The following is a 23,692-nucleotide window of genomic DNA, read 5'->3' as shown; positions in this document are numbered from 1 at the left end:
ACATTCCAAGGGCTTAGAAATTACCTTCCAGAAGCTGAGGGAAAAGGGCCAACTTTTCTCTGGACAAGAAAGAGTTAATTTTCTCCCCAGCACTTTCATCCACATGTACCTCTACCCTTCTGTCATACCAACTTCGGACCAAACTGGGTGTCTGAGCATTGCTGGAGAAAATCACTTGATTGTGCAGGTTGGGGTCACTTCAAACTCATGGTCTTCAATCTCAATCACCTCTTCAACGCCACCACAATTTTTACTTGTTTTGCCAAATCTTCATGCTGTTCTCACCCCCCACCCCTCACCCCTTCCTCCTTCGGTTTAAGCATACTTGGTCTAAGGTCATCAGGCTTGGTTTTCTTCAACTATAAATCCCATAGGATGAAAAATTATCCGTATCCAAGCCACTGTTACTTTTTTCACTTCAAAATTAGGAGCCTAAGTGAAGTTCTTCCTATTTGAGGTCATAATTCCATAGATACTCTAGCCCTTTACCTTCTAATTTCTTTTAGGATCTTACTTCAGTCACCTCTTCCCCTAATGTTCTCTTTCTAACAGTTCCTTGCTGTCACACTATAGATACACTTAGGCTTCTGTGATCCTCTCCCTGCAGTGACATCTCCTTTGATACTTTGTATTCCTTTAACTTCTGAGCAATTTCTTTCTTCTACATCTTTTTCAAACTTTTCAAAAGAATAGCAGATAGTCACTGCCACCACTTTGTTTCCAAATATAGTTGTGAAATCAATTACCCTGATGTTACGTCTGACAAATGCCAAAATTATCTTACATTAAAAATAAAGATATTTCCTGCAATTAGTTTTCTTAAAAAGCTTTTTATTCTACTTCTTCAGAGCTAGAATATTCTATTCTTAGTGGTTCTACTTCCTGATCTCCTTCATTTGCTCCTCAGTCCCCTGCAATCTTGATTTTGCCTACCACCCTTCACTAAAACTGATCCCATCAAGGTTACCCCTAAGTGCCAAATTCCATTGTCATTTCTTCAGTCTTTTTTGAAATGATTTCCTTGGCTTCTGTGTTGCTACACTCACCTGGGTCTGTTCATTCTCTCCCTATTTTCCCATTCCTACTCCTCAATGTGGCTGTCCCCAGGGCCTGCCCTGAGCCCTCTATGCTTTTATTCATTCACCTTGGATGATTCTATCCTCTTTGAAGGTTTTAGTTAACATTTATATGCCAATGACTCCCAAATTTATATCCCAGTCTTATCTATTAAGCTTTAGATACAAATGTATGTTGGCTAGAGGCACAATGAAATTGCTGACCTTGCTTGTCGAAGACTGAACACATCACCCTGATTCTAACTCTAAAAATATCACAATATCTCTAAATTAGAAGACCCCTAGCCATCTGGTCATCCAAGATAGAAACTTGGGAGTCACTCTTGGCTTCTCTTTGTGTCTTGTCTTCCTCCAAACTGTTTTCCACATTGCCGTCTGACCTCTTCCAACCCCTTTAACTACATCTCTCGCCTCTCTCCCAACCACATATTCTCTGCCTGTTACAATCTACTTATGAATTTATTGTGCTATTTCTTTTGTGGCTCCATGCCTTTTTAGAAATTTCTTTCGGAATGCCTTTTCCCACTTCTTTGCCTATTACATTTCTATTTATCTTTTGATTTTAGATTTTCATTCTGCCATCCTCTATCACATTATTTACTATTCTGAGCCTTGGGTCATCTCACAAGTATGCCTTATAGGGCTATAATTAAGTCACCGACACAAAGATGTTGAGATGGAGAGGGTGATAGAACACCAGAGCATCCTGCTAGAAACCTGCCTCCAGGTTAACATTGATCCTCTAACCAGTGATATTCAAGCACAGTTGTTCATCCACCAGTGAAACACCTAACTGCAATTTTATCCTTCTCAAATTTCATGTATTTACCCCAAAGGATAGAATATTTCTAAAATAAAACCATACTGTATTTTTCCCCTTCCACATCATGGGGCACTGATATTGCAAGTTACAGAAATATAATCCTTTTTTGGATGACTCTGAAAAAAGTAGTTGACTGTAATACCTGAAAAAGGAAAATAAAAAATGGCTTCAGGCATGTCTACCACCAGGGCTCAAGTGATGGCATCGGATTTCAATCTCTTGTTCACTTCTTGGCTCTTCCATTGCTCTGTCAAACTCTCCCCACAGGGTGGCAAGACGGCCAGTAACAACTGAGGCTGACCTCATCAACCCCTGCTGAAGAAAAGAATGCCCATTTACTTACAGCTCTGGCAAAAATTCAGGATTAGCTTAATTGCATTGATTTGTGTTCTATGATTTTTTTCCTGACCTGATCGTTATAACCAAGATATATGACGTTATATCCTACGTTATAACCAAGTGTAGGAAGCACTGCTTGGCCAGGACTCAGTCTGGAGTGGGATTAGCTCCGCCCAACCACATGGACAGAGGGTGTACCAAGGAGGCTCCCTCCTGGAAAACTGGTGCTATAACCAGAGGTGGAAAGCTGAACAACAGGCAAAAACAATGGACGTTCTCTCAACTGTGGAGATGAGTGATCTGCAGAAGTAGTTCTTCAGCGACACTCCAAGAATGGCATTAGTATCTAATTACGGCCCAAAGAATGGCTCCAAATAGATCATTTTGAAATCAAATTACCATTTTGGACAGGCATCCCTAATATTTAATTAGTTTATAGCTAACCAGTGGCAATCTGTGGTGATTTAAACCAGGCTGCCCTATGTTCAAATCCTGGTTCAGCCCTTTCCTAGTTGTATGGTTTTAGGTAGGTGACTCAACTTTGCTGCGTGTCAGTTTCAAGAATAAGAATACCACCTTCGAAGAGTTGCTATGGGAATTAGTGATAGTAGCGTAGTACTTAGCATGTGATATGCCATCAATCAATGAAACATAATTATTAATTTAGCTTATTAAGTTACCTTGGAGTAACTTTCAACTGGTTATTCTATCCTGTTATTTCATCAGAAATTAACACTGTATAAAGAACATGATTCCTAAGCTATAAACTATGGAATTCAAGAAATACAATAATAATTAACATAATTTCTATTCAGAAGCCCCGTTCTCTTAGGGTAGAAAAAAATAATTTCAATCAATTTGGAAACCTCTCCCCCTACCATAATTTTCTGGAGCAGACCTAATTTCCAGGGGGCTTGAATACTTTTTAACTCCTCTGCTCCTTCAGCTTTTGTATACCAGAACTTCACTGTCTTAGCTGCATTGTTAGTACAGTTGTTAGTACCCACAGGTTGTTGCTAAGATTTGTCTCTTGCACATCCATTTGGCCCCTTCGGATCCAATGGCTTTTTTTAATATTCTTATGCCAGGGGCGCCTGGGTGGCTCAGTTGGTTAAGTGTCTGACTTCGGCTCAGGTCATGATCTCACAGTTCGTGGGTTTGAGCCCCGTGTCGGGCTCTGTGCTGACAGCTCAGAACCTGGACCCTGCTTCAGATTCTGTGTCTTCCTTTCTCTCTGCCCCTCCCCTGCTCACGCTCTGTCTCTCTCTGTCTCAAAAATAAATAAAAACATTAAAAAAAAAATAAAAGAAAATTCTTATGCCAAACTTGGGGGGCAGGGGATAGGAGTCAGAGGGGATCATGGAAGTCTTTCTGTGGCATCTGGGTCACCCTCAGGCCAGGATTCTCCTTTATAAGGCTGTTTCTAACCTGGTTTGCCTAATGAATCGTGCAGCTGTTTTCTGACGTGGAGTTAAGAGGAGAACAAGGCCCTTTGCTTTTAGGTTTCTTGGACCTACTTAGAGTCTTTCTATCCTTTCTAGCATTCAGAGCACTAAAAACAATCTTTAAGAATTCTGTTTAACTTGCAGGATCTAAATCCATTTAAGCCTTTACATCAGCAGTCGTATTTGGGAATTCTTCAGACCCTATGAAGATTAATTAAAAACAGATTCATGCACGATCATTCACCAGAAGTCATCTTCCATCCAGATATTAAAAGAAAAAACTCCAACCAGGCTATGAAACACATAGTACATACATATTATAATACATTGTGTACCTAAATAGGTCTTGTTCCACCAACAACTTCAGGAGGAAACCGGTGCTGAAGCAGAGCAAAGGTGCTGCATGGTGATGGCAGGAGCCAGAGAACAGATGACAAAGCTTCTAGACTATTGTTCCTGTCTGTAATGTTGAACTTTAATATTTTGACTATTGTAACTACTCTGAATAAGAAAAAGTTAATAATTATAGTTAAACATTTTTTCAACTTTATTCTTTATTCTATAAGTTCAGATCTATGATAGCAATATTTTGCTTGGGTCTTAGAACAAATATTTATTTTAAAACAGGCTATTCAGCCTTCAGCTCAAATGTTCTGGGCTCTTCTAAAGTATTATCTCCTCAAAGGTTTTCTGGTAGAAATAGTAAAGAAACGAATGTTTTCCTTCACTAGTTGTCTTTACTACCAAAACTTCGAAGTCTTCGCTCTGTGACTAATATGGACATTTACACAATTTCTGGGTAAGCGTGACCCTTCTCTGCTGGCTTCTTTTTTTTTCTTCAATTTTTTTTTTTTTTACGTTTATTTACTTTTGAGACAGAGAGAGACAGAGCATGAATGGGGGAGGGTCAGAGAGAGAGGGAGACACAGAATCTGAAACAGGCTCCAGGCCCTGAGCTGTCAGCACAGAGCCCGACGCGGGGCTCGAACTCACAGACCGCGAGATCATGACCTGAGCTGAAGTCGGACGCTTAGCCGACTGAGCCACCCAGGCGCCCCTCTGCTGGCTTCTTTTGATGCTCCAGTTCCAGCCCTTGTCTCATTCCCGATTAAAACTTTGTCTGTTTTGGATCTTAAATTCCTCAACCAAATGATAGGTAAATTTCCAAGATCCTCACACACATACTTGGCACTTGTGAGTTCTCAGGAAACGCAAGGTGACAATGACCACAAACCATAAGACAGAGACCCCCAACAGACTAGAAAATTAAGCAAGCTGTCCGTGTTATAATTACAATCTTTGCTAGTTTTCAGAAAGCATCCTCATATTTTTGGAAAATTCTTTGGTTCAAAGGCCCAAAAGAAGATTTAAGATGCGCCCGGCAACCAATGTGCACGCCTTATTTTTAAGTTTTATTAAAAAAAAATTTTTTTTTAATGTTTATTTTTGACAGAAAGAGAGAGACAGAGCATGAGCCGGGGAGGGGCAGAGAGAGAGACACAGAATCCGAAGTAGGCTCCAGGCTCTGAGTTGTCACTAGAGAGCCCGACGCGAGGCTCGAACTCACAGACACCGAGATCATGACCTGAGCCAAAGTCGGACGCTCAACCGACTGAGCCACCCAGGCGCCCCAAGTTTTATTTTATTTTTTTAAGTTGTAAACTAAACATAGACCATATTATAGAAAATTTTACCAAATAAAAAAAACACGCACGCCACCGATCTGGACGCATTTAACTCACTCGGATGTATTCCTACCGGTGTTCTCCCGCGCTCTCACCACACGCTGGCAACCTTGACCCTCGCGCGCTGCCGGAACCGCAGCGCTCGGGGCGGCGCTACGGCGCATGGGTGCGCCGTCGCCATGGTAACCGCGGAAGCCAGGGGCTTGACGAGCGGTGAGTCGGGGTCCCGCTTGGAGGGCCGCGGTGGGCGCTCTGGGTGGGGGCCGGGGACGAATGGGCGTCTCTTCATACTGCAGCTGGGGCGGGAGCGGCAGGGGGAGCGGGCTTCGGCCGCGGCGTCCTCGGGGTTTGCCTCTCACTAGAGCTTTCTGTAGCGGCTCTCGCCCCGCGGACAGCCTCGGGGATCCCAGAGGGTCCCTCAGGGGTTCAGGCCGGAAAGCGAACTCGGGTGTCCAGAAGTGACTGGCGCCCGCCCCGCGGGACCTGCTGGGACCCGCGGTGTGGCTGCCACTCTGTTTCCTCTTCTTCAGGCCTTTCTTTGTTTAACCCCCGGGGCCCAGGGCTGCCCTTTGGTGTCTTCTTGAGCTGGGACTTAAAGTCCTCGAGGGACCACGTTTTTTGAAGAAAAAATTCAGTTAGCCTAAAGGGCCCTTAAGATCTATTCCTCTGTCATAACTTCAAGCTTATGTGCCTCCTTGTCCTTTGTTTATGCTTCTCCTTCCCTGGATTGCCCTTTTCTCCTCATTTTAAGACTCCTACTCTTCCATGATGAGGGGTCACGACTTCTGGGAAGCCTTTTCCGAACTCCCTGTCTCCGAGTATAATTTAGCTGTCCAGCCTCTTATTCTGAAAGCTCTGTTCCATTATATCCCTTATCTCACTCTGTCTTTGCTGGTTTACTTACTCATGGCTTCCTGGGAATGGCTTAGTTATTGGGTAGAGACCACGGCCTATGTGATTTTCTATTATTAGTACTTTGGCAGCTTGAAAAGAGTTCACACTTTATAGTTAAAAGGAAGAGTTATGGACTTGTTTCCCAACACTAATTAAGTAAAGCAGAGCAGGCGCTACTCTCATTGCACAAATAAGGAGAGGGAGTTCAGAAAAGTCACGTAATTAATAAATACCAAAATAAAGACTAAAAAGCACGTCCTTCTGACGCACAGAAGTGAGGCGGCCCTCACTCTTAAAAAATTACTGATCCCAGGGCGCTTGGGTGGCTCAGTCCGTTGAGTGTCTGACTCTTGGTTTCAGCTCAGGTCATGATACGGTTAGTGGGATGGAGCCTTGTGTGGGGCTCTATGCTGACTGTACAGGGAATCCCTGTGCTTGGGATTCTCTCTCTCCCTCTCTGCCCCTCCCCTGCATTCTCTATCTCTCAAAATAAATAAATACACTTAAAAAAAAAATTAATGATCCCAAAGAGCTTTCTTTTATGTGGGTTATACACAGCCATACAGTAAGCATTAAAAATATAGTAAGAATTAGAAATTAAAACGGAGAATTAAGAACATGTTTATTAAATTCTTTTAACAATAAAAAACATAAACCCATTATATGTTAGACATAAATTACATATTTCTCATGGAAAATAAATATTTTCTAAAACAAAAATTTTAGTAAGGAAGTTGAGTTAAATAGAATATAGATACAAAGAAGAAAGGAAAAGCTATATTATGATCATGCCATTAGTACCTACATTCACAATAAAAATGCTGTAAAATAGTCTAAAATTCAATGTTATAAGAAGAAAAAAAATCATAAAAAATAGAACTCTTTGCTCTGTCTTCAAAATCAGTACGATGGACATAATCATCAGTAGACCATCGAACGTATCACAGGAGAGTTTACTTTTATTCTCCTGATTAGATGTTGTCTTTCAAAAGGTAGGCTTAAGGATAAATGCCCTGGAAGACTTCACTTTGTCCTTTTATTTCAGAAAGGCTGACTGCAGTTTAGTCTAGATTTATACTAGAATAGTCTTGAGGCTTTGACTATAAACCAGAATGGCTTAAGTCCTAGGTATGTCCAATCCACTGGTTCTCAAAGTATGGTCTGAGGATTCCCTGGGGATCCTTAAGACATTTTTCAGGGAGTTTGCCAGTAAAGCTATCTTCATATGAACTCTTACACATTATTTGCCTTTGTACTCTTGTTCTCTCACATGTTACAGTGGTTTTCTGGAGGCTACATCACCTGTGATATCACAACATCACATGTCATGGCAGTGAATGCGGGAGCAGATATGTGGACCCGTGGCTTTTCTATTAAGCCAGACATTAAAGAGATTTGCAAAAATATAAAATAATGCCACTCTTCTCATCAACTTTTCCTTGTAAAATATAGTTATTTTCCATCAGCTATGTTTTGTATGTTAACGTGTAATTGTTTTAAGATGAACTAACAAACATTTTAAAGATTTAAGTTTCAATTTCTAATATGCTAAATACTTTTTTCTAATATGGTAAATATTGGTAGATATAACCCACATAAAAATTTGGGGAGTTCTTCAGTTTTAAGTGTGTAAAGAGCGTTGATATCAAGAAATTTGAGAACTGTTGCCATAATCATGTTAATTGTGGGCTGATTTGGAAATAAGCTCCGTCCAAGGGTTTATCAAGGGGAGCTTTGAGTATTCTGGCCTGAATCATATTTCTAGATTTGATCTAGTTTATTTACAAATCTCTGAATTAACTTGGGACCAGACTGATCTCTAGATGCAGAATAATCTGTCTGTAATTGAGTGTTTGTTGGTGGTAGAGGAGAAAACCATTTCCTCACACCCTACATAGGACAAATGTGTATTAATGAAAAAGAAGAAATAATAGCATTACCATCTTTGTTTTTGCTTCGTGAATGCTTTTGCTGGAGGAATGATGATATAATGATGATGATGTTTTGCTGAGTGCTCACCATGTGCTTGGCATATGCATCTAATTCCCAGAATAATCATATAAACCAGGTCTAGTGTTATTCCTACAAGAGGTTAGGTAAATCACCCAGTGTTATGCAGCTAATAAATTGCAGGACGGGATTGTGAACTCAAGTCTTTCTGACTCCAAAACCCATGGTTCTTGGCTGTGAAGGAAAGCAATGGGAATTGCAAGCTTGATGTTAAGAGTTATTGCACACACACGTCGAGAATTGTGGTAAGTCTAAAAGTGATACAAGGGGCGCCTGGGTGGCTCAGTCGGTTAAGTGTCTGACTTTGGCTCAGGTCATGATCTCATGGTTCGTGGGTTCGAGTCCCGTGTTGGGCTCTGTGCTGACAGCTCAGAGCCTGGAGCCCGCCTCAGATTCTGTGCCTCCCTCTCTCTCTGCCCCTCCTCCACTTGTGCTCGCTCTCTCTCTCTCTCTCTCTCTCTCAAGAATAAATGAATATTAAAAAAAAAATAAAAATGAATAAAAAAATTAAAAAATGACACAAGAGAAATGTAAGGATTGCTTCTTGTACCCACCCAGTTTACAACCTAATTAAGTAGATGTCTTCTATACTTGAAACAAATAGAAAATAATATAATACCATATTTGGTAAGTTGTAGGGTACAGACTATATATAATGGCCTTTAAAGATCAGAGGAGGCAGAGACCCATGTGCATTCTAGAGAGGAGTCAAAGAAAGTTTTAGGAAGAAAGTAGGTTTATAGCTTGGCCTAAATAGGATTTGGCTAGTAGGAATGGAGGAGAAAAAAAACAGTATTCTAGGCCTAGTAACAGGAATACATATGAGCTATAAATAGGATTTTCTCAATATCTTCAAGGTCTCATAGGGCCCCTACTAGGCCAGTGAGGAAAGGTATTCTAAACACATTTTGCCTCTGTTCTCTAAGGTTTGAATACGGGTATCTATAGCAGATATGTTCCAGAAGATCACAGTGTTATTAATAGGATGACAAAACAACTAATTGTGTAAGAGGAATTGATTCCTTTGAGAGTAAAAGAAGACGCAATTGAAAATTACAGCAGGGGAACAGATGTAACTGGAACTGCTCTAGGTACATTGAAGCATATGTCACCCAAGCTATTAACCACAAACACATGCTGTCTAACTTCTGTTAAATTCTCTCTTGTTGATTTCCTGTTATAGTTCTGCAGAGGTTATTCAAAACTAATGTTTTTTCACAGTGTGGTTTGTGCCCCATTAGTGGGTCATGAAATCAATTTGGTGGGTGACACCCAGCCTTAAAAAATATAATGGAAATAAAAACATCAGTATATTACATGTAGTAAGGATAAATAGTATTTTGGTTAATAACATACATGCAAGTATACCCCATAATGCAATGTTCCCAGGACAAAGTATGCATTACTACTGAAAAATAAGTTATTTGGTTACCCTATTAATAGAAATTATATATATATTTACATATGGAAAATTGAAACGAGATATAAACATATATATATATATATATATATATATATATATATATATATAATACAAATAAAAATTATATGTACTAGGAACGCCTGAGTGGCTCAGGTTAAGCATCTGACTTCAGCTCAGGTCATGATCTCCCAGTTTGTGAGTTTGAGCCCCAAGTCGGGCTCTGTGCTGACAGCTCAGATCCTGGAGCCTGCTTTGGATTCTGTGTCTTCCTCTCTCTCTACCCCTCCCCTGCTCTCTCTCTCTTCTCTCTCTCTCAAAAATAAATAAACATTAAAACAATTTAAAAAAAAATTATATATACTATATACAATATAACATATTAAATAATATATATGTATTTGGACAGGACACCTACCTCCTGGTCTAAGTTAGCTGTGCAAGCTAATGGCTGTGTGCATGCTTGCAATCCAGTGAGAAGGAATTACACTTTCCTAGAAGTTTCATACTATATCACTACTTACATCTTATGTGTACTTTTTGGACATATGGCCACACCATGTTGCAAGGGAGACTGGGAAATAGTTGTATTCCAATATAAATATTGTTTTTTTTTAATGTGTGATTAAAATAATAAAGAACAGGGCTCTATTCCTAAAGAAGGGGAGATCAGATTTGGGAGAAGACAGCTGTGTCCGAGTAATGTATCAGGGGCCCATATGATAACGAGGAGCCTAGAAATGAGCAGGAACCAAGGCAGCTCTGGAGGGGCAGTCTGCAAGAACCAAAGCAGGTACCCAGGAGGAAGTTTGATCAGTACACTCTTGTTGTCACTGTGTCGAATGACTGGCCTCATGTTCATATGTCCCATGTTCATATGTCCCAGAATCAAGATCCTGGTCACTTACATGTGAAAGCTAAAAAAACTGAACTCACAGAGAATAGATGGGTGGTTGCCAAAGGTGGAGTTAGGGGTCGGTGAAATGGGTAAAGGGGGTCAAAAGGTAAAAACTTATAGTTATAAGATGCGCATGTTCTGGGGATGTTCTGTACAGCACAGTGACTATAGCTAACAATACTGTATTGCATTCAATACAATACTGCATTGTATTTGAAAGTTTCTAAGAGATTAAATCTTAAAAGTTTGCATCACGAGGGGCGCCTGGGTGGCGCAGTCGGTTAAGCGTCCGACTTCAGCCAGGTCACGATCTCGCGGTCTGTGAGTTCGAGCCCCGCGTCAGGCTCTGGGCTGATGGCTCGGAGCCTGGAGCCTGTTTCCGATTCTGTGTCTCCCTCTCTCTCTGCCCCTCCCCCGTTCATGCTCTGTCTCTCTCTGTCCCAAAAAATAAATAAAAAACGTTGAAAAAAAAATTAAAAAAAAAAAAAAGTTTGCATCACGAGAAAAAAGTTGTGTAATTCGGTCAGGTGATAGATGTTAACTTATTTTATAATCATTTTGTATTCATTTTATGATATATACACAGATCAGATTATTATGTTGTATACCTTAAACTAATACAATGTTATATGTCAGTAAAAAATGCAGCGATCAAAAAAACAACACTAAAAGAAGTGTCAAGATCCTGGGACTGAGCAGCTGATTGGTCGAGCCTAATTTGTGTTCTTGCCTCCAAGCTTGTGCTGCGATGGAGAGGAGGAGGGTCTTGTATCTGGCCTTCATGGTGGGACGTTAGCCTTATCTTCCACTAGAATCCTCTCAATTGGGGTTCTCTAAGAATATATGTGTGTGTGTGTGTGTGTGTGTGTGTGTGTGTGTGTGTGTGTGTTGGGGGTGGAGAGTTAGCTGATGAATCATTTCCACCTTTAAATTTCTTGTTATGTGAGAGAATAATCTTTTACTTTTAGAAGTTGATCTTACTATTTTTCTGTTATTTGTAATCAAAGAATTCCTAACTTCAACAGCCTACAAGTATATACATTTAGTGAAGGTAGAGATTAGTGTAGGGCTATGTGAGATAGAGATGTTATTCTGCCTCAGTAGATTTCCCTTCCTTCTGACTTCTGAATGACCAAATCTTTCCCATTCTCTATGGCCCAGCTTAAATGCCATATTCTTTACTAAATATATGAAGCCATTTATCCCATTTCCTGTGTCTTCCCCCTATCCTCCCACCATAAACATGATCCTGAATCTTGTGTTGAATTTTGCTTTTCTTCTTTTTAAAAAAAATTTTTTTTAATGTTTATTTCTGAAAGGGAGAGAGAGAGAGAGAGAGACAGAGTGCGAGTGGGGGAGGGGCAGAGAGAGAGGGAGACACAGAATTTGAAGCAGGCTCCAGGCTCTGAGCTGTCAGCACAGAGCCTGACGCAGGGCTTGAACCCACGAACTGCAAGATCATGACCTGAGCTGAAGTCGGACACTCGATTGACTGAGCCACCCAGGTGCCCCTTGCTTTTCTTCTTTTTTAAAAACTAGTGTTACTGAGTCTATTCACATTCCTAAAAAGTCCACTTTAATTTTAATTGCTTTGAACTTTACAAAAATAGATCTTGATACATATAGTCTTTTGGATTTACTTTTTCCTACTAATATTGTATTGCTAAGATTCACTCATATCGTTGTGTGCTTCAACTATTTATTTTTGTGTGACAAATTACCCCCAGACTTGGTAGCTTAAAACAGCACACGTTCTTTATCTCCCAGTTTCTCTGACTCATGAATCAGGGCACAACTTAGCTAAATCTTTTACTTTGGTGTCTCTCATGAGGCTACAGTCAAGGTGTTGCATGGGACCACAGTTATCTCAAAGTTCACCTGGGGCAGATCCACTTCCAAACTCTATCAATGATTGTTGTCAGAGTTAAGTTCCTCATGGGCTAATGGATTCAGGACTTCCATTCCTTACTGGCTGTTGGCCAGAGGTTGCCCTCTGTTCCTTGAAAGGTGGCCCTGTCCATCATACTATGTGAGAAGAGCCAGGGAGAGAATACCAACAAGACCTAAGTCACAGTCTGTTATAACTAAATTATGGAAATAACATCCCATCACTGTTGCTGTATTCTCATTAGAAGAGAGTTGCTATATCCAGCCTGCATTCAAAGGGAGGGAATTACACAAGGGTATGAATACCAGGAGGCAGGGTGAGGGTCATTGGGAGCCGTGTTATAAGCTGACCACATGGTATCACCCTAATTTATTCATTTAACTACTATATATTATTTTGTGTGAATATGCCACAGTTTATGCTCCTGTTCGTGGGCTTTGTTTTTTTTCCTGCCTGGGATTTTTGTTGTTTTGAACAGTGATGCTACAAGCATTCTTTTTTTTTTTTTTTTTAATATTTTAAAAAAATGTTTATTTATTTATTTGGAGAGAGAGGGGGAGAGAGAGAGCGCTAGCAGGGAAGGGGCAGAGAGAGAGGGAGAGAGAATCCTAAGCAGGCTTCATACTGTTAGCATGGAGCCGGACTTGGGGCTCAGTCTCCTGAACTGCGAGATCATGACCTGAGCCAAAATCAGGAGTATGATGCCTAACCAACTGAGCCACCCAGGTGCCCCTACAAACATTCTTATACATATGAAGGGGACTTATACATATGAAGGCTACTGTTCTCTGAATCATTACCAATTTAATATGTGTTCTGCCAGAGGGAACACTAAGAATTCTGTGATTAATTGTACCTGGAATTAATCTCATCCCTTCTGAACTACCATAGCATACTTCATGTCTTATGATACTTAATACTTGTTACCTTTTATCACACTTATTTTGTACATGTGATATTTTCTCCTTTGAAATAGTCACTGAGGCCAGGAAATAAATTTGATTCTTCTTTGTAATTTACTTAGTGCCTACATAGCACGTAGTATATTAGTAAGCTTTCAGTAAGCATTACTGAGTGAATAATTCTGTCAGTGTCAGTACCTAACGTTTAAAGTTTTAATCTGGCTCCAATAATCCCACTATATTTCTCACTTTTCCCCAACATGGACCCTTGTTTAGGCAGGTGAGTCTCTTTAACATTCTTTTCAATTTCTCTTTCAATCTTTTCCTAATGAATCTAGCCCACATTGATCTGTTTCTTCTTCTGTTCCTGTTGAATTTACTGTTATAATTATTTTCAGCCAGTTAAGTATTTTCATCCTATCTGTATTATCAGCTGACTAATGGAATAAACAAATACTGATTTGTTTGAGAGATTTCTATTACTTTTTTTTTTTTTTTTGGCCTCAGGTAATTTTGGAGTTAATGGAGCCAGACGGACCTCCAGAGTCAGAGAGTTCAGAAAGATCAATATTTTCCTCACAGCAAGAAGAAGAAGATGATGAAGAAGAAGAAGGTGATGATGAAGGAGAAACGAAAGAACCAGAAGAAACAGGCACCCTTAATCCTGTCTTACAACCTGCCCTCACAGGGGATGTAGAAGGTTTGCAGAAGATTTTTGAGGATCCTGAGAACCCTCATCATGAACAGGCCATGCAGCTACTCTTGGAAGAAGACATCATTGGGAGAAATTTGTTGTATGCAGCTTGCATGGCTGGGCAAAGTGATGTGATTAGAGCTTTGGCAAAATATGGTGTGAATCTGAACGAAAAAACCACCAGAGGTATTTTGTCTTTTTTCTCTCATCAGTATTACTTATGACTACCTAAAGATGCTATGTACTATATTTAAAGTTGGATGAATTTGCTATGCCTGCTTATATTTTACATATATTATATACATATGCATATATATGAAAATGTGGGTATCTGTGTACATGATGATATAGCTCAGTAGATAAGTACGTAGACTTCACTCGTGATTAGCAGTGTGACTTGGGCAAGTTACCTAATGTTTTGGTGCTTCTGTTTCTTCATCTGCAAAATGGGGATAATGATTGTATTTTCCTTGTAGGATGCTGTGTGGATTAAAAAAGACAGTAAATATAAATATCTTATCACTGTAATTGGCACATGCTAAGTTGATATATAATAAGTGCTTAATAATAATATTATCACTCCTTTGAAGATTTTTTAGTTTTGTAGTCATGATCTAATTATCTCTTTTTATTCAGTCACCTTTTTTTTTTTCAGGTTGCAAATATGGTCATTGAAGAAAATTAAAAATAACAATGACTTCCAGAAAATACGGAATATACATTTAAAAACATTTTAAAATATTTTTTAATGTTTATTTATTTTGAGAGAGAGAGAAACAGAGAGAGACAGAGTATCAACAGGAGAGGGGCAGAGAGAGGGAGTCACAGAATCTGAAGCAGGCTCCAGGCTCTGAACTGTCAGCACAGAGCCTGATGAGGGGCTCAAATTCATGAACTGCAAGGTCATGACCTGAGCTGAAGTCGGATGCTTAACCAACTGAGCCACCCAGGTGCCCCCGCCAAGAATTTTTCTTAAGTATTTATTTATTTTTGAGAGAGAGACAGAGAGTGAGAGGAGGAGGGACAGAGAGAGAGGGAGACACAGAATCCGAAGCAGGCTCCAGGCTTTGAGCTGTCAGCACAGAGCCTGAGGCGGGGCTTGAACTCACAAACCTTGAGATCATGACCTGAGCCAAAGTCGGATGCTTAACTGACTGAGCCACCCAGACGCCCCAGGAATATGTATTTTCTTAATGGAACATTTTAAAAAATTGATCACAATTAAGTCCATAAAGGAAGTCTCAACAAATATCAAAGAATCTAGAGCATGTGTCTTTGTTCTCTAAACATAATTAAATAAGATTAGAAAGTAGTAATGAAAAGAGAACTGAAAATCCCCTATAATTTGGAAAACAGAAGCACTCTTTAAATTATATGTTGGTCGTAGAAGATACACTAGAAATTATGAAATATTTAGGTGACAAGAGGATCACTCCATGTCAGAGCCTGTGGAATAAAACTAAAATTTAAATTCTAGCTTAATACATATAATAGAATATAAGAAACATTGAAAATCATAAGCAAGGCATTTAACTCAAGGAGTTAGAAAAAAAGAACAACTGAGTAATCCAAATAAAGTAGAAGAAGAGTAGGAAAAAAGTAGAAGTAATGATATTGAAAATAAAGAAACAATAGAGAGGATGAACAAAACCAAAATCTGCTTGGGAATGCAAACTGGTGCAGCCACTCTGGAAAACAGTATGGAGGTTCCTCAAAAAATTAAAAATAGAACTACCCTATGACCCACCAATTGCACTACTAGGTATTTATCCAAGGGATACAGGTGTGCTGTTTCAAAGGGACACATGTACCCCAATGTTTATAGCAGTACTATCAACAATAGCTAAAGTATGGAAAGAGCCCAAATGTCCACTGACTGATCAATGGATAAAGAAGATTGTATATATGTATATATACAATGGAGTATTACTTGGCAATCAAAAAGAATGAAATCTTGCCATTTGCAACTACGTGGATGGAACTAGAGAGTATTATGCTAAGTGAAATTACTCAGAGAAAGACAAATATCATATGACTTCACTCATATGAGGACTTTAAGACACAAAACAGATGAACATAAGGGAAGGGAAGCAAAAATAATATGAAAACAAAGAGGGGGACAAAACATAAGAGTCTCTTAAATATAGAGAACAAACAGAGGGTTGTTGGAGGGGTTGTGGGAGGGGGGATGGGCTAAATGGGCAAGGGGCTTAAGGAATCTACTCCTGAAATCATTATTGCACCATGTGCTAACTAACTTGGATGTAAATTATAAAAAATAAATAAACTGTAGAAAGTAAACAACAGCAACAACAAAAATCCCAAATCTGCTTTCAACAGAGTTGAAAAACCTTTGATAATATTGGGTGATTTTTGATATTTGATAATATCAGAGAGATCGAGAGCATAAATAATATTTGGAATTTTTAAAAATAGAGCATTCACAAAGGAAAAGCTAAGACTTCAAAAATCATTAGAAAATATTATAAATAACTATGACAATACATTTGGAAACTTAGATGAAATAGACAATTTTCTTACAAAGTGTAAATTACCAAAATTAATTCAAGAAAAAAATAGAAATCTTGACTAGATCAATGGTTATTTTGGAAAAAAAATGAGTAAGTAATAAAAATAGGCCTCCTTTCTCCACCCCCACCTTATTCTAGGCTCAGATATTTCAAAAGGTAAGGTTTATTGCACTTTTAGGGAATAGGTAATCTCTAGCTTATACAATGTTCAGAGAATATAAAGAGTTGGAAAACTGCTTAATTTATTTTATGAGAGATAGAACTTTTATAGCAAAACTAGTTAAGGAGAGTAGTAGAAAGAATAATTATAGGCCAATTTCATTTAATAACAAAGATTCAAACATCTTAAAATATTAACAAATTGAATCTAAGATTGTGTATTACAAAGTGTATTGTACTAGGTTGGATTTATCCCATTAATGCAAGGTTGATTTTAACATTAGACAAAATATTAGTGTAATTCACTACATTAAAAGACTAAATGAACAAAATTGCACGATCATTTCAATAGATGTAGAAGAGTCTTTTTGAAAACAATGTTGCATTCATTCATCATGAAAGCTCTTAGGGAAATAGAAGAAACCTTCCTTAACGCTCTCTATCAAAAACCTGAAGCAAGGTTACCTGATACTGAATCTTTAGAAACATTCATTAAATCAGAAACAAGACTATGATATTCACTATCATGGCTTTTATTTGTCATTATAGTGGCAGTCCTAGCTAGTACAGTAAGACAAGAAAAATAAATAAGAGACCTAACACTGTACTGTACTGGAGCTGGCTTTAACCTGCTCTTGAAAGCTGATTGTTAAAATTTCAGGGGGTTTGTAATTTGTTGACATCGCATTGGTAGCTTGAAGTTGGCCATGTTAGGAGTGTATATATATCATGGAAATTGCTAATGGTACAAATCAAGGATTTCTTCCCAGAGAACTAGTTGGTAAATATTTACCAGTAAACTACTGAATATAAGGATCTGAGTGGAAGAAATGAAACTCCCTCCAAGGGAGTGTACTATTAGTACCAATAGAATTCAATTTAGCAAGTATATGAACATAAGACCAATATCCCAGATCAGTAGCTTTCTATAAACCATCAATGATCAGATACTATAATAAAAATACAAATCTTATTCACAGCAAAACTGTACAGAGATTAGGAATAAATCTGATAAAAGAATTGTAAGACATTTATGGCAAAAACTTTAAACTTTATTGAATTACATCAAAGAATACCCAGATTAAATATATGTTTTAGACAGTGAGATTAAATATCATAAAGAGGCAATTTCTTCCAAATTAACTTATCAATCTAATTAATATCACATTAAGGTTTTTAAAAAATACAAACTGAGAAGCTGACCCTAAATTTCAGTGGGGAAATGATGAGCTATTTAATATGTGGAGAACAGTGGTTATTCATCTGGAAAAAAATTAAATTAGATCCTACGTTGTACTGTGCACAAAAATCAATTACAGTTTCATGCAAGATATGAACGTGAAAAGAGAAAACTTCAAACTTTGTGAAACATAGAGGAGGATTGTTATATTCTTGAGATATCACTCAGTATCTTAAAATAAGACATGAAAACAAAGCTATTAAAGGAAAAATATATATATAAACATACGTGTATATATATATATGTTTTTAAAATGTTTGTTTGTTTATTTATTTATTTATTTAAAGAGTTTATTTATTTATTTTGAGTGAGAGACAGAGCAGAGAAAGGGGCAGAGAGAGAGGATCCCAAGAGATAGGAACAAACAATTCACGGAAGAGAAATGTTCATGGCCAATAGGTATATAAAAATGTCCTCAAATTCACTATTAAAATGCAAATTTCAACAATGAGCTACCGCTACTGGTAGCTTGATAAAAATGTTAATATCTGACAGCATTGAGTACTGGTGAAGGTAGGGGAAGTGGGAATTCTTTTACTCTGCTGGAAGGAGTGTAAATTGTATAACCACTTTGAAGAACATTTATGTAAAGTTGCAAATAGATGTACCCTATGATCTAGAATCCCATTTCTAGATATATATCTTTGAGAAAATCTCACACATCTCACAAGGAAACATGTACGAAGGTGATTATTCAAGTACAGTAGTTTCCTCTTATCCCTGGGGCATACATTCTAAGACCCTGGTGGCTACTTAAAACTGCAGATAGTACCAAACCCTATATATACTATGTTTTTTTTCTATAATAAAGTTTAACTTATAAACTAGGCACAGTATGAGATTAATAATAACTAATAATAAAATAGAAAAATTATACTATAATAAAAGTTATGTAAATGTGTCTCAAAATACCTTATTGTACTGCACTCACCCTTCTTGTGATGATATGAGATGATAAAATGCCTACGTGATGAGATGAAGTGAATGACGTAGGCATTGTGACATAGCAATAGGATGCTATTGACCTGATGGTACATTGGAAGGAGGATCATCTGCTTCCAGACCGCTGTTGGCTGCAGGTGCCCAGAACTGTGAAAAGTGAAATTGCGGATAAGGGGGGACCACAGATAGTTCCTGACTTAATGATGGCTTGTCTTACAATTTTTCAACTTTACGATGGTGTGAAACTGATACACATTCAGTACAAACCACACTTTGAATTTTGATCTTTCCTCAGTCTAGCAATAAGCAGTGTGATACTTTTGTGATCCTGGCAGCAACCTGCAGCTCCCAGTCAGCCATATGCTCATGAGGGAAATAACCAATACTTATAGCCATTCTCTGCCCATACAACCATTCTCTTCTTTCTTTTGTCCTTTCCTTCCTTCCCTTCCCTTTTTCTTTCTTTCTTTCACTTTCAAGCGGTTTTATTTTATAAGGTAAAACTTAACACATGGTTTTATTTTATTTGTTATTTATTTATTTACTATACATCCAAGTTAGTTGGCATATAATGCAATAATGATTTCAGGAGTAGAATCCAGGGACTCATCCCCTACATATAACACCCAGTGCTCATCCCAAGTGTCCTCTTTAATGCCTCTTGCCCATTTAGCCCCTCCCCCGACCCACAACTCCTCCAGTGACCTTGAGTTTGTTCTCTGTGTTTGAGTCTCTTATGTTTTGCCCTCTCCCTGTTTTTCTATTATTTTTGCTTCCCTTCCCTTATGTTCATCCGTTTTTTATCCTAAATTCCACCTATGAGTGAGGTCATATGATATTTTCTTTCTCTGACCAATTTCGCTTAGCATAATACACTCTAGTTCCATCCATGTTGTTGCAAATGGCAAGATTTCATTCTTTTTGATTGCCAAGTAATACTCCATTGTGATATATATACACACACACACACACACACACACACACACACACACACACACACACCACATCTTTATCCATTCATTCAATGATGGACATTTGGGCTCTTCCCATACTTTGGCTATTGTCGATTGTGCTGCTGTAAACATTGGGGTGCATGTGCCCCTTTGAAACAGCACATCTGCATCCTTTGGATAAATACCTAGTAGTACAATTGCTGGGTCATAGGGTATTTCTATTTTTAATTTTTGAGGAACTTCCATACTGTTTTCCAGAGTGGCTGCACCAGTTTGTGTTCCACCAGCAGTGCAAAAGGGTTCTTCGGCATCCTTACCAACATCTGCCGTTGCTTGAGTTACTAATTTTAGCCATTCTGACTGGTGTGAGGTGGTATCTCATTGTGGTTTTGATTTGTATTTCCCTGATGATGAGTGATATTGAGCATTTTTCCATGTGTCTGTTAGCCATCTGGATGTCTTTTTTTTGGAAAAGCGTCTATTCATGCCTTTTGCCCATTTCTTCACTGGATTATTTGTGTTTTGAGTATTGAGTTTGGTAAGTTCTTTATAGATTTTGGATACTAACCCTTTATCTGATATGTTATTTGCAAATATCTTCTCCCATTCCATTGGTTGCCTTTTAGTTTTGCTGATTTCATACATTGTTTTAAAACATGAACATTCACAAGTTCATACAAAGCTGTTTACAGTGATAATGAGAGAGGAACATTTACCAATGTAAAATGTCACAGAATCAAATCACACTTGGATCTTCAGTGGTTCAGCTGCTTTACCCCACACAATAAAATATGGTCAGTGTTAAGATAAAATTCCTCTTTTGCATATTCTCTTCCTAATCAAGGGCTTCTTTATTACCATCATCCCACACAGTAGGAAAGCTGGCCACGGAGGCAGTTTCACAGTGGTTATCCTGGTCTTTGGCGATCATTATGTAGCCATCCATGCCCTAGTCTATACCCCAGCTGTTCTTGACAATCCAGGATTTATTGTTACCCGATTTTGCTCCTTCAAAACCATGGCCAACCACTGGAATATCATGTCCAGGTCTTCATTGCTGCAGTTTGGATCATAATAAATGCCTTGTTCATAGAACTGCGAAGTATCCAGGCTTGCATCTATACCAACAGAGATGGGCCCCACAGTTGCCTCTGTGATCATAAGTTTGTTCTCCCTCCTAAGGATGTCCCAGAAGCTACTTATGTTTTTTTTTAAGTTTTTACTTAAATTCCAGTTAGTTTACATACAGTATAATATTAGTTTCATGTATAAAATATAGCAATTCAACAATTCCATACATCATTCATCTCAGCAAGTGCACTCCTTAATCCCCATAACCCATTCCCCCCGCCACCTCCCCTCTGGTAACCATCAGTTTGTTCTCTATAGTTAAGAGTCTCTTTCTTGGTTTGCCTCCCTCTCTCTCTTTCTCTCCCCTTTGTTAGTTTGTTTTGTTTTTTAAATTTCACATATGAGTGAAATCATATGGTATTTATCTTTTTCTGACTTATTTCACTTAGTGTAATACTCCCTAACTCCATCCATGTCATTGCAAATGGCAAGATTTCATTCTTTTTGATGGCTGAGTAATATTCCATTGTATGTATGTATGTATGTATGTATGTATGCATATGTACTTACATACATGACAAATCTTTATCTATTCATCCATCAGTGAACACTTGGGCTGTTTCCATAGTTTGGCTATTGTAGATAATGCTACTATAAACATTGGGGTGCATGTATCACTTTGAATTGGTATTTTAGTCTTTTTTTGATAAATACCTACTAGTGCAATTGCTGGATCCTCAGTTAGTACTATTTTTAACTTTTTGAAGAACCTCCATACTGTTTTCCAAAGTGGCTGCACTAGTTTGCATTTCCACCAACGATGCAAGAGGTTTCCTCTTTCTCCACATCCTCACCAACACCTGTTGTTTCTTGAGTGGTTGATTTTAGCCATTCTGATGGGTGTGAGGTGATATCTCGTTGTAGTTTTGATTTTTGTTTCCCTGATGATGAGTGATGTGGAGCATCTTTTCAGGTATCAGTATGTCTTCTTTGGAAAAGTGTCTATCCATTTCTTTTGCCCATTTTTAAATTGGATTATTCATCTTTTGGATGTCGAGTTTTATGTTATTTATATATTTTGGATACTAACCCTTTATCAGATATGTCATTAGCAAATATCTTCCCCCATGCCATAAGTTGCCTCTTAGTTTTGTTGATTGTTTCCTTCCCTGTGCAGAAGCTTTTTATTTTGATGAAGTCCCAGTAATTTATTTTTGCTTTTGTTTCCCTTGTCTCCAGAGACAACATCTAGAAAGAAGTTGCTACTGATAGCAAAGAGGTTACTGTGTGTATTCTCCTCTAAGATATTTATGGTTTCCTGTCTCACATTTAGGTCTTGTATCCATTTTGAATTTATTTTTGTGTATGGTTTAAGAAAGTGGCCCAGTTTCATTCTTTTGCATGTTGCTGTCCAGTTTTCCCAGCACCATTTCTTGAAGAGTCTGTCTTTTTTTCCATTGGATAATCTTTCCTACTTGGTTGAAGATTAATTGGCTACAGTTATGGGTTCATTTCTGGGCTTTCTATCTGTTCAATGGATCTATGTGTATATTTTTATGCCAGTACCATACTGGGTTTTTTTGTTTTTTGTTTTTTGTTTTTCACAAGGTTGCTTTGGCTATTTGAGGTCTTTTGTGTTACATCTTCCTGACTTCTGGTCTTTTGGGAAATGCCTTGTTTTCTTATGAGGCCAAGGACAGATCTCTGTAGTTTGTTTATTGATTATGGAACCTCCTCTGGTTCTGGCCAGGCTTTGGTCACTAAACCCGACTGTACTCAAGCAGGCATAGCCAGAACAAATTATTGTTTAAAAATTTCTTTCCACATAAAATCAGCAAACATTTATTAAGGGTGGAGGAACAGCCAAGCCTTGTGCTCAGAGCTGAGGTTATAGAAATATGAATGAATTCAGACTTGGGCAAGTTCACAGTTTAGCAGAAAACAAATATGTAAATATATAAGTAATTACTATATGGTGAGATAAGGTATGAGATAGCTTAGAGGAGAGAGAAATCAACTTGACCTGGAAGTATTGGACACAGTCAGGGAAGGCTTCACAGAGGAGGCGATACTTATACTGAATCCTGAAGAATGACCAAGAATTTACCAGACAAAGGAGAGTTGAGGGATAAGGCATGGCAGGCAGTGTAGTAATCATAGTATCAGATTTTAGTATTACAATCGTGTGCATATTCTAGAATATTTACCCACTATTTTAAGGTAACTGAAACACTGGTCTTTTTATAGGTATAATAGTATTATTTTGTATTTAAAAAATGAAATTTGAGTCACGTATGGATTGAAAACAAATGATTTAATTGCTCAATGTATACAAAAAGCCAAACTGAAGTCTACAAATTTGGATGGCCTATATTGTGGCTTTGCAAAATTTCTGTTGTAAGAATAATCTGAGTCCCAAAACTTCCCAACTAAGTCACATATGAATCTCATCATTTTGAATTTGATCAGAAAACTGAAATGGAATCTCTTTTACATGAAGAAACTAAAAAAGACAAATATGAACCAGCAATATTTTCTCTGGGGAAAAATTACAGCTTACTCTTAATAAAAAGATTGCAGTGTTTGCAAAAGAGCAAAAAGCTATTCAGAGATCTCTCTCTTCAAATTAGAGGTGAGATAATTTGAAGTAAAATACTTGGTTTTAGTTTATAACCACTTCCAACTAATGTTGAGTGAGAAAAACTTCAATAGCTAAAAAAAA

At 38.1% G+C, this 23,692-nt stretch overlaps 1 protein-coding gene and 1 long non-coding RNA gene across 4 annotated transcripts in view; one reads left to right on the top strand and one right to left on the bottom strand.

Annotated features, from left to right (window-relative positions):
- The window catches only part of LOC125925172 (uncharacterized), a 31,040-nt gene extending 25,533 nt beyond the window's left edge, over positions 1 to 5,507 (bottom strand). The window contains exons 1-2 of one of the 2 annotated variants that reach the window (XR_007458718.1): positions 5,426 to 5,507; positions 2,042 to 2,214 (exon numbers count right to left, since the gene is read on the bottom strand). This is a non-coding gene — a long non-coding RNA (uncharacterized LOC125925172). The remainder of the gene's footprint in view (positions 1 to 2,041; positions 2,215 to 5,425) is intronic. The other variant, XR_007458719.1, reaches the window with a different exon arrangement.
- ANKRD45 (ankyrin repeat domain 45) overlaps positions 5,503 to 23,692 on the top strand; it is a 48,350-nt gene continuing 30,160 nt past the window's right edge. For both annotated transcript variants that reach the window (XM_049633984.1, XM_049633983.1), the window contains exons 1-2: positions 5,503 to 5,581; positions 13,888 to 14,260. In XM_049633984.1, the coding sequence (XP_049489941.1) occupies positions 13,903 to 14,260 (358 nt within the window). In that variant the 5' untranslated portion in view covers positions 5,503 to 5,581; positions 13,888 to 13,902. The remainder of the gene's footprint in view (positions 5,582 to 13,887; positions 14,261 to 23,692) is intronic.

Source organism: Panthera uncia, chromosome F1 (genome assembly GCF_023721935.1).
Source record: "Panthera uncia isolate 11264 chromosome F1, Puncia_PCG_1.0, whole genome shotgun sequence".
Classification (NCBI taxonomy): Eukaryota; Metazoa; Chordata; class Mammalia; order Carnivora; family Felidae; genus Panthera; species Panthera uncia.
This window is presented reverse-complemented; position numbering and strand designations above follow the sequence as displayed.